This window comes from Primulina huaijiensis, chromosome 11 (genome assembly GCF_012295235.1).
Source record: "Primulina huaijiensis isolate GDHJ02 chromosome 11, ASM1229523v2, whole genome shotgun sequence".
NCBI lineage: Eukaryota > Viridiplantae > Streptophyta > Magnoliopsida > Lamiales > Gesneriaceae > Primulina > Primulina huaijiensis.
In genome coordinates this window covers 15,711,963-15,723,554 of record NC_133316.1, presented here as the reverse complement: position 1 = coordinate 15,723,554, position 11,592 = coordinate 15,711,963, and the positions used below count along the sequence as shown (strand labels likewise).

The window sequence follows — 11,592 nt, the reverse complement described above, 5'->3', positions numbered from 1 at the left end:
ATCCACTGAGCTTTTGTCTTACATGTCATCGTATTATTGTGTTTGTATTAGTCACAATCAACTCTCATCCTTCAAAACATGTTATCATATTCATCACTTATAAAAATAATGCATATACGTATATTTTTCTTAAAATCAAGCATGCAGTGTATTTTTCATATTTCCATAAAAGGTCGTGTTCATGATAGCATATGCATTAAAAACGTGTAATTTTGTTAACAGGGCGCTGTCAGGACTGCTAACTCGACCTAGGTGCAAAATGATCATTTTGCTCCTTGAAACCCTAATTAACCATTTTACCCATGGACTTCAAAATTTCGACCCGAAGCCAACTAAACTCTTAAAAACACCTCAAAATATATTTATAATCATTTCCTAGACGTAACTTCGAGCCCATTTCATAACTTATTCGATTCGTTTTAAAACTTGGACTGGAGTCCCGGTTTTAATCCGAATCAACCTAAAACTTAACCAAATCTTTCCAAAATTAAACCACAACGTAATCACTCTTTACCAGCCCCTAGAGAACCCAATTCCAGCCGTTTTGAACCCAATAAAACATGTTGCCTCTTGCTGGAATTTTCAGCACACAAGCACCGAAACTCCCTAGCGTATCTATCCTCGTAAATTTCAACCCTAGCCCAAACCAACGAGGACCAGACCCGAACCAACTCTTCCTAGCCCATCTCTAGACCCTCCTGGACTGACCTAGCCCTAGCCCTCAACCCCATGCATGCGGTTAAGCGCGACCACCCGAGAGCCCTCGAACCAAGCCCCAACTGAGACACCCCTGCACTTATATCCCTCGTTCGGCTCTATGACTAAGACCAGCGGTGTTCGAGCCATCCTAGGACATGACTCAGACCCACCATGGTCTGGTCCAAGGCTTGGAACAACCTTTGCACCGGCAGCTTCCTCCTATCTCTCCCATCTTCCGATCTAGCCCAACCGAGACCAACCACCAAGGGAAAATGCGATCGGCCTTCACCAAATCGTGCCTATCTCGTGATTCCAGCCCCTTGACACCATGACTCCCAACGTGTACAAACCTTAAACCCTTAGTCGTAGCAGCCCCTTACACAAAAGTCATGAAAACCATGAGTTGCATCAAATAATAGGTATATTTCACGTCAAAACTATACAAAAACGATACCACAACATAAATAAAAAGATTTCTCATGCACAAACACACAAACCTGCATATAGTAGCGTGAATGATGAGAAAAAAACATTTTAGAGCATGTCTTTGTGTTTAAACGCTCAAAAACCTTGAGATATACGCGTAGAACTTGCACCGGAGAGGCGGGGAAGGAGTTTTCTAGAAAACCTTGGAGTATTTTCGAGTGGCTGCTGTATTTTGAATGAAAAGCTGCTGCTGATGTGAGGTAGGGGACGACCAAGAGTTTAGAATAGGTTTAGGGTTTGCTAATGAGAATCCATAAAAGTCAATAAAAATCTATCAAATCCATAAAAGTCTATCATTTAAAAAAGTCATTAAAAGTCATCAAAACTCTGAATTGAATACACCCCACTATATCATAATAAAAGGTGTAAATGGGCCCTTAGTTAAAATAAAGGATTAAAATGGTTTTAGGCCTATTAAACAATAAAGAAAACTCGTCAAGCCCAAAAACACTCTCGAAAAATATTTCGTTTAGGTAAGTTTTTGAAAATATTTCTCGAGCCCTCAAAAAATCCCTCGAGTTGCTAAATTTTGCGTACATGTTAAAAATATTACCCGATGAGTAAAAATATCCAACCAAGACCCATTTTCGAAAATCACACTTAATCACACCATATATTAAATAATTAAAAATAATTATTTAATAAAAATATTTTTTCTAATTATCCCAAGTCTTTGTTCCTCGTTCGAGCGAGAAAAACTACTGAAGGCCCATATGCATGGAACTAAACCACATATCCATACAATAATCATGCCATAAAATAATTAAACACATATTTTAGTAAAACCTTAGATTACATGCAGTCAGGTTACGTAGCTCGAATTTCCTAAACCTTACATGGTAGTGAAATAAACAGGTCGGGCAAGCTCTCAAAATTTCGACATAGTAATGGCTCGGAGGAAATAAAAGTGAAAATAAAGGGAAAAAAGCTTCAATTTATACCCAAAGGAGTCTCATACTATTCTTCTGATCAAAATGAAACCAAGGGTCTGGATCTTGCGAGGTAGACATACAGACGCCTCGGGAACCGAGTTCTCAGGTAATTTGTACCTTCTATTTGTGAAGCACTCTGATCGAGATCAAAACCGTTCAATTATGACAACAGGGACATAACAAACACAAAAGCAAGCACAAATCATATAATGATCAAGGCTTGGGGTCCGACCAAAATGTTAGTCTAAACTTCATACTTATTTTAGACTAAAAAAAAAGATGTTCTATTGATGCCCCATAAAAATATTGGATATGGTCTAACTCGGGCCCATTTGTAAGAAGCATCTAAGCCCAAGGACACTGTTTCCAGGCCAGGGTTGAAATAGGAGGGCTGAGACTATGTAGCCAAGCCCATGAAGATGAGCCCATGTGGGCCAGATGAAAAAGCCGAGCCCATTAACTAAAAGTAGTCCTAAACCTGTTATATCTCGTAAATATGGAAAACACTAGAGAATCTCTAATGAGGGAGAAGAAATCCAGATAAATCCAGGACACGACCAAATCCACTAAATCTAGCAAGAGTTCTAGCCGCCATAACAACTGAGTCCTACCTTTAGAGGTCTCCTACTTTGTGTAGAATTATACTCCAACGAAGATTCTACTTCAGCAAGGTAACCAACCCATCCTGCTCCTTTAAATACCAGATATTTTTATTGTTTGACATGTTCATTTACTTTCACTATCTCGCTCTCTTAGCATTATTAATATATTTCTTGCTATTTGCATTCATAATCAGAGCACTGATTTAAGCATTGGAGGGGTCACGTCGGAAACATATCTGGCGTCCCCTAACCTAACTTTCGTCTGTGCAGACCCCAAAGTATTGATCCGAAGATTGGAAGGTTCGAAGTTTTGGTTATATAAAAAATGACCAGCAGACAAAACAGTTAACTTGTAACAAGTTAATTTTTATTTCTAATTGTTTTACGGTTGTCATTTGGATCACTGGTCTATGAGATATCATCAAAATACTTCAACTCGTTAGATTTTCAATTGTTTCAAAAAATGTTCGTGCAATTTTTATAAAATATTGATGTCTAAGATGTCTATTTAAATTTTACAAAAGACAAATGTACATTTTAAATATTTTAAAGGAAGTTTGTTGCATAAAACTCAGAACTTTTAAGGTTCAAACATGGACCATAATCTCGAGTCAAGCTCCAAGCCAACTCATTGTCTGAATTTGAACTCAAAAAATTTTACTCGATAAAGATACTCACGAGTTTTAAGTAATTAAATTATATTAAATTCGGAGGAGCTCGTTCAGTGCACAATCGACGAGGTATATAAGTAACTACCTTCCCTCATAAAAGCTCCAACACCACCTCGTGGTACAACCTAAACAATGGAAGGTACAACCTCAAAGCATCCACTGAACTCATCCCAGCTCCTCCCTCGCCGGTTTTTCAACCGCGCTTTTGCACTTATTTACTCCTTTGCCATCCTAACCCTGTTCTACCACCACGCAAAAACCCTAATCCACTCGCCTATTAATCTACACACCTTCTTCATATCCCTTCCGATTCTAGTTTCCGATCTCATTCTAACCTTCACATGGTTGAATTCACAGTGTTTTCGAATGAATCCAGTCATAAAAACCCCCTTCCCCGAGAATCTAGCAAAAGTCTTCACCACGGAGGAGTTTCCGGCGCTCGACATATTCATATGCACGGCGGACCCGTACAAGGAGCCTCCGATAACTGTTGCGGCGACCGCCTTGTCGGTGATGGCGTACGATTACCCGTCGGATAAGCTCTCGATCTACGTGTCGGATGACGGGGGATCGCAGCTTACGCTGTTCGCTCTGATGGAGGCGGCTAGATTCGCCAAGGCGTGGTTGCCGTTCTGTAAGGAGAATAAGATCATGGAGAGGTCCCCCGAAGCTTTTTTTGCCAAGACTTGTGCTTCCCATTCTGAGACTCGGAACATTCAGGTAATTGTTTTTACCATTTTCACTCTTATTTCAATGTTTTTCGATTTCAGTTCTTCACTTCCAATGGGAATACTCTTAGTGGAGATATATTTAAAATTTTCATGATTAAGAGTACGATTCGTTTGAAAATATTTATTATTCAAGATAAAATGGAACAAAGTTTGTACTCTTGATTATGAAAATATATAATTTTGGTATATTGTTAGTCGATACTTATTTGTTAAATCTGATCAAATATATCAAAATTATATATATATATNCGTGATGCGTTTGTGCAGTCTTTTTTATCATTATCGATAGATTAAAGTGAAATTTGATAAATTATGAAAAGACTAAATTGATATTTGAATCGTTGAAATAAAAAAAATAAAAAAAAATGTGTGTTGAAATTTAAAACAAAAAAAACAAAAGTGTAATATATGTATCATATAAGAGTAAAATTAGAAGAAAAAGATGATGTCTTTTAGTTAGTTATTATCATGTTTTCAATTTTAATAAAATAAAAAAATAAAATAGATATATAAAATAATGAAGCATTTTAAAGATGGTCAAAAAAATGAATAACATAATAATAATGGTCAAAAAATGAATAAAATAATAATAAAAATAAATAGGATATATTATAATAGGGCGAACGACAAATACACTCCTTGTCTTATCGTTTACCACTATATAATTTTTATTGACTTATTAGCCACTCTGTTCTTAATTTATGTGCATACTCATCCATGTGATGGTGATTGGTTTTGCACGCGTCTTGGTGTATGTATTAATATATATATATATTTTTACATTTCTGACGTGTTTTTTTTACCAAATTACCCCTTGAAGATATTTTTAAATATAATTTATTTTTACATTTTTCTCTTTTTTTTTTTGCCCAAAGTCTCAACACAGAAGAACAATAAATCTCAGAAAATTTATTAGATTGTTTTGAAATTTTATCGAAATTTTGGGATTTTCTTAGGTAGAGCGAGGATATCCCGAAAATTAATTATAAAATATATTTTATTTGAATTATGATATTTATTCATGTGAATTTTTTTATTTGGATGAATTAATTAACCATTTAATTTAAGCACTGGAATAGTCATATACGGGCTAATATGTTGTAAATTCGTTAGTCAATTTCTACATGAGCATCGACCCAATTTTTTTTTTTTTTTTTTTAAAATTACAATGTTCCAACTCAATGTGTTATTAATATTATAATATTTTTATTTAAAAAAAAATAAAATAATGGGGTCGAGAATCCTATCGGGTAGATGTTAGTTTCTTGATCCATCTCTCGACACTGATCGGGGAGAAAAAAATTCCGAAAACTCAGATTTTCGAGTTTTTTGTCAGCCTTAATATTGCTTTTATAATTGTTCTCAAAATAATGCATAACTTAATTACAATTTATTATACTGTTCTGAAAATTTAGCAATTGCAATACAAATATAAAATATATTGATTATCATGACTTATTTAATTATTCTCAAAATAATGAATAAATTAATTACAAGTATTAAAAAAACTGTGAGAAAAATATTAAAAAATANAATTGATTATGGCAAAAAGCCCAGAAAACAATGACATTTGAACAGAAAGGATCTGTGTGAAAAGTGCCTCAGAAGTTCCAAGAAATATAATTTTCGAGCTTTTATTTTCGTTTCTTGTCTAAAAATAAAAAGGGAATGAATTCAAATATAAAAAAGTGTCTCTATCTTTTCGAAAAACATTTAAAAATTCGGGTTTAATAAAATATTTTCCAATAATTTACTGCTTGCTGTATCCATATTGAACGATCGTAAACTATTTGTTCAGTTTATTAGTGTGCAAAATATATATTTATGTTGATTATAATTTCAGATAATGTATGAGGATATGAAAAGCAGAGTAGAAAAAGTTGTGGAGAGAGGATTTGTTGAGGATGAATACAAAATCAGTGCTGAAGCTTTTGGAAAATGGACCCAAGGATTTACAACTAAAGATCATCCCACAGTTGTTCAGGTTCAGTTCAAACTTTTTAGATTACTTACCTCTCGTAAAAAAAATCAAAAACTAAACCACTTTATTTAAAATCAACAGTATTTTAGACCTCGTGTTTTAAAAAAACGAGACATAAAATGTCGATGAGGTAAATGTGACAGAGTTTTTATAAATTTAAGATATAATAATTCAAAATAATTTTTTAAACCTGAATCACAGTGTTTATTTGGTTATAAATTATGTAGGTTGTGTCAAAAAGTGGTGATGATAAAGACTTGGCAGGCAGTTCCATGCCAAATCTCATTTATGTTTCAAGACAGAAAAATAGGGCAGTCCCACATCATTTCAAGGCTGGAGCCCTTAATGTGTTGGTAAATATTTATTTTACATCTTCAAAAAGGTAAAAACTTGTGTGAGACGGTCTCACGGGTCAAATTTGTGAGACGGATCTCTTATTTGGGTAATCCATGAAAAAGTATTACTTTTTATGCTAAGAGTATTACTTTTTATTGTGAATATGGGTAGGGTTGACCCGTCTCACAGATTAAGATCCGTGAGACGATCTCACATGAGACCCACTCCTTCAAAAATAACACCGGTAGTTAAAAAAGAAGAAGGTATATTTAGGAATAATTTCAAAATTCACTTTGAAAAAATAGAAAATAATTCACCGCTGAAGGTATTTAATAAACACGCATGAATTACGCACACGTGATACGTGTGTAAAATAATGACGATTACGTATATGAATCGTGATGATGATCATTAATAATTTGTGTCACAAAGTCGAATCATTAAACACTTCAACCTTTGTATCTAATATAGATATGATAGCTCATGTATCTGGCCATCATGAAAAATATCACCGTCTTGTCTTTTTTAAGGAATAAAAGTACTTGGTAGCTTATATGTTTAAAAAAAAATCTTAAATTTTCGGCATATGTTTTTCTTTTTCTGTTGTGTAAATTTTAAAGATATTTTGGGTTAGTTAAATATTTGATTCCGATCAATTTTTATTTTTTGACTTCTCTTTATTTTTCCTTTCACGACCTTCTTATTGACAAAATATATATAGCCCATGTTTAAAATTGAAGAAGTCATGTACGTACATATAGTCCTACCATTAAAAAAATAAAGATATTATTTTAAAATTTAAATTTGTGGGGATTTAATTAAATATCAAAAATTTCCTAATTACTTGCATATTCATATGGATTTTTTTTATTTGAAGCTTCGAGTGTCAGCAATAATGACAAATGCCCCAATCCTTTTGACCTTGGATTGTGACATGATCTCCAATGACCCAACAACACCCCAAACCATGTTATGTTTCTTCATGGACCATTCAATTAAGGCCAGACTCGGGTATGTCCAATTCCCGCTTCGGTTCGACGAGATTAACTACGCCGATATTTACGGGTCCGAGTTAAGACGGGCTTTTCATATAAACCCTGTGGGTTTGAATGGCCTTTTAGGCCCGGATTACTTTGGGACCGGGACCTTTTTCAGTCGACGGGCTTTTCACGGAAGTCCATCATCTTTTATGGAGCCTGAAATGGCTGAATTGGGCCCAGACTGTATTCGGAGAGGGAGGATCGATTCTCCACACATTTTGGAGCTGGCGCACCGTGTGGCAGGTTGTAGTCACGAGAATGGAACCAATTGGGGTTCAAAGGTACGCCCACGCCCTTTTCTCTCCTTCCGAGATAACTTCAAGGTTTTGTTTGAATTGTTGGTTTTTTTTTTATATACTGTGGATTTCAAATTCTTTTATGATAAACAAAATTTAAGTGAATTTTAAATCAATATCAAACTATACAATTATAATATTAATAGTGGTGAATTTCAAATATACTCAAGATCCGTGTAATTTAAAAGCGATAACTCAAAAACTATTCCCAAATAAAATATGTCCGTTTAAATGAAATCCATCATTCGAATCGCAATATAAGTAGGTGTTTGAACATGTTTACTCTTTAAAACAACTTAAAAATTCTAAGAAACGGTTTGGTAATAAAAATAATGGTATAATATAAATAGTAAGTATTTTTAAGACAGACTCACGGATCAATAGACGATCAATTTTGTCCATATTCAAAATAATAAGTAATATGTTTTTGCTTAGAAATATTTTTTTATGATTGATCCAAATAAGAGACTTGTCTTACAAAATTGATTCGTGAGACCATCTCACAAAAGTTTTTGTGTAATAAAACGGGGTATTTTTAAGTTACTTTTTAGGGTCTTATTTTAATATTTTATTATACCCAATTATCTTCAAAATTTTATTATATATCAAATTTACCCAATCAAAATTTAATGACACAAACCCAAGATATATTGTTAGGGTCAGCGTATATGTTTAGAGATAAGTGAATAAATACTTCACAAATTATTCTTCTTCTTGGAGATAAAGGGATCTCAACTGGTTTAAATAAGCAAGATCAAATCTTGATCTACTAGGTTCAATAGATAACTTGTAAAATTAGCGCGGAAAAGTTCAGCCAAACTTAGTGAATCAAACGCTTATCAAAATCAGTAGATTGAATTTAGTGACTATGAAATGAAAATTGTAACTGAATATAAATGACACAATATATTGTTTAAGGAAGTTCGAAGGACAAATTCTTTTTATGTCTTTTTTTCTTCTGTTTTCAGAATGTTTTCACTAAAAGACTTTGATAGTTACAAAAATTATGACTACACACTTCAATAGGACTATCACTTCCTAATCTGAACTCTTAGTATCAGCTTTACACGACTTAAATTATGACTACACACTTCAATAGGACTTGTTGTTTATTGTTTTTCACCATTTAAAAAAACATGTAAAAGACCAGCCGAAATTTCAATTCGGTGGAGATATTAGATTTAGCAGTAAATGCTTCATTTCTTTGAATTCGGTATTACTCACAAAAACTTAGAAGATGTCTTCTGAAATATGCGCGTAGGATCTCCTGAAATATAGTCTGCTGAATTTCATGTTTGCTAAATTTTAACACTAATGTATTTTTATAATTTGTAACATATAACCAAAACTTACAAGTATCCGATATTTATCCAAAAGTTGTTTGTTTACATTATTTCACACTTCACAATATCATGGCTGTTTTGTGTCATGGCAATAGAAAAGAAGATTAGTGAAATCTAAAAGATCTTGTAACCATACATGATACTCACGGAAAATTTTAAGGTCCGCTTCCAGCAAGTGTCACTAATCCAGACGCAGGTTCGAAATTACCCTGAGCCGACTGGTATTTATAGGAGAATACCTGGGCTCTTGATGAGCTTGTCTTCCATTTGGGCTAGGGATGAGCCAGAGATAGTGGGCTCATCCATGGGGTATCAATACATGTTAATATTTTAAAACTCTATTATTTACTTTATTCAAATATTTTAATATAAATAACTTATACGATAAAAGAATTTATAAGTTATTTAAATTGCTTAAACATCCATGTTGTGTCTGAAAATATATATATATTTTGTAGGCAAAAACTTGTGTGAGACGGTCTCACGGGTCGTATTTTGTGAGACGGATCTCTTATTTGGGTCATCCATGAAAAAATATTACTTTTTATGCTAAGAGTATTACTTTTTATTGTGAATATTGATATGGTTGACCCGTCTCACAGATAAAGATTCGTGATACCGTCTCACAAGAGACCTATTCTATTTTGTAACTATATTGACTCTATTTCCCAAATTTTATAATAAACTCCGAATGAAGTGAGAAAAATATTGAAACAAAATTGATTCTATATTAACAGATAGGATTCAGATACGGCTCATTGGTGGAGGACTTTTACACCGGCTACAGGCTACACTGCGAGGGATGGAGGTCCGTATTTTGTAATCCAGAGAGGCCTGCTTTTTTGGCGGATATGCCCATATCTCTTAATGATATGATAACCCAGCAAAAGAGATGGGTCGTGGGCCTGTTTGAGGTGGCCTTTTCCAAATATAGCCCACTAACATTTGGTAAAAGATTTTTGGGCCCACTAATGGCCCATTGTTACTGTTACTATGCTTTTGGGCCCATGATGTCATTTCCTATCACCATCTACGCTTTCCTCCCTCAACTCACTTTGCTCAACAATATCTCCATCTTCCCTAAGGTACGTCGAAAGCACATGTTCTGTCCAATTAGTATATATATTTGGATTTTGGTCGCGTTTTGTACGAGCCCTTCGGTTTCGAAAATTAAATAAAAAGACTCCTTTTCGTAGCTACTAGCAATCGAATACATGCATATTTTTTAATCAAATAGTAAGATATATATAGATCTCACTCGTGTGAAATACTCTATTGATCCATAGTATAATATGTATCGATACGTTTCAGGTTTCAGATCCATGGTTTTTCTTGTACGTTTTCCTGTTTGTTGGATCCTTCGGGCAAGATTGCCTGGAGTTCATCTCTACAAAAAGCACACTCCTAAGATGGTTGAATGATCAAAGAATGGGACTAACTAGGGCGCTTTCATCCGACGTGTTTGGTACGTTGGAATACATAAGCAATTATTTAGGAATTGGAACAAGAGATTTTGGTGTAACTAGCAAAGTGAATGGCGACGGACAAAGAAAAAGGTACGATGAAGGGAAAATTGAATATGGAGTTGCCTCTCCTTTGTTTGTGCCATTTTCAAGTGCTGCGATCTTGAATTTAGTAGCGTTTATTTATGGGGTTCTTCACATAGTGAGTTTAGGGAGAATCGACGAATTTCTCGGGCAAGTTTTGGTTACGAGTTTTGGAGTGTTGAATTGCTTGCCAATTTATGAAGCTATGTTCTTGAGAAATGATGAAGGGAGGATGCCTACCAAGATTACAGTTGCTTCTATTTTTCTTGCATCGGTTGTTTTTGTGGCATTTTCGGTTGTAGCTAAGTTGTAAATTTGGATTTGTAATATTTTTAGCTCTGTGACATTTTCTGTTGTACCCCTTTTTAAATTAATAAAAATTGTCATAAAACATATATTAATAAATTTGTAATTAATATTAAACTACCATATCTTATATTACTTTTTCGAATTCTCAAAATTACTAAATATTTCATTATCATCTCAGATTGATAAAGATTTAGATAAATATAATTTCTTTTTAAAACATTGTAACAGTAGTTAATTAAATTAAAATTTTAATTACATAATCTTTATATCTTTAATTAACAATATATGAATCTTAATCCATTTAGATAAAATTAGAATAATTTTGTATCTTAGTGAATGTATGATAATATAGTTTTTTCCCTATATTAGGGGGGCTTTTTTTTAAAATCTCCAATGGCATAGTATTTGTGTCTGGTCTCTGTAAGATCAAATTTTTTTCTGCAGTCTCTGATTCACAAAAAAAAAAAGAGTATTTTTTCACTCCCTAAACCCACATGTTTTTCGAATGAAATTTGATACAAAACATTGAAAATATATAGCTAATATTTGATATTTGAGTACTAAATGTTTTAGATCTAGTACAAAATATAAACTTTTGAGTATAAAATTGGAACTATAT

General features: G+C 33.6%; 1 protein-coding gene across 1 annotated transcript; it reads left to right on the top strand.

The window, feature by feature from the left end:
• The first annotated feature begins 3,431 nt into the window (after nucleotides 1-3,431).
• LOC140988137 (cellulose synthase-like protein G3) lies at nucleotides 3,432-11,055 on the top strand. Its single transcript, XM_073457092.1, has 6 exons — nucleotides 3,432-4,110; nucleotides 5,965-6,105; nucleotides 6,330-6,455; nucleotides 7,316-7,759; nucleotides 9,855-10,202; nucleotides 10,429-11,055. Exons 1-6 carry the CDS (start codon nucleotides 3,523-3,525, stop codon nucleotides 10,975-10,977), a joined length of 2,196 nt encoding a protein of 731 aa, XP_073313193.1. The 5' UTR covers nucleotides 3,432-3,522; the 3' UTR covers nucleotides 10,978-11,055.
• The last annotated feature ends 537 nt before the right edge of the window (nucleotides 11,056-11,592 follow it).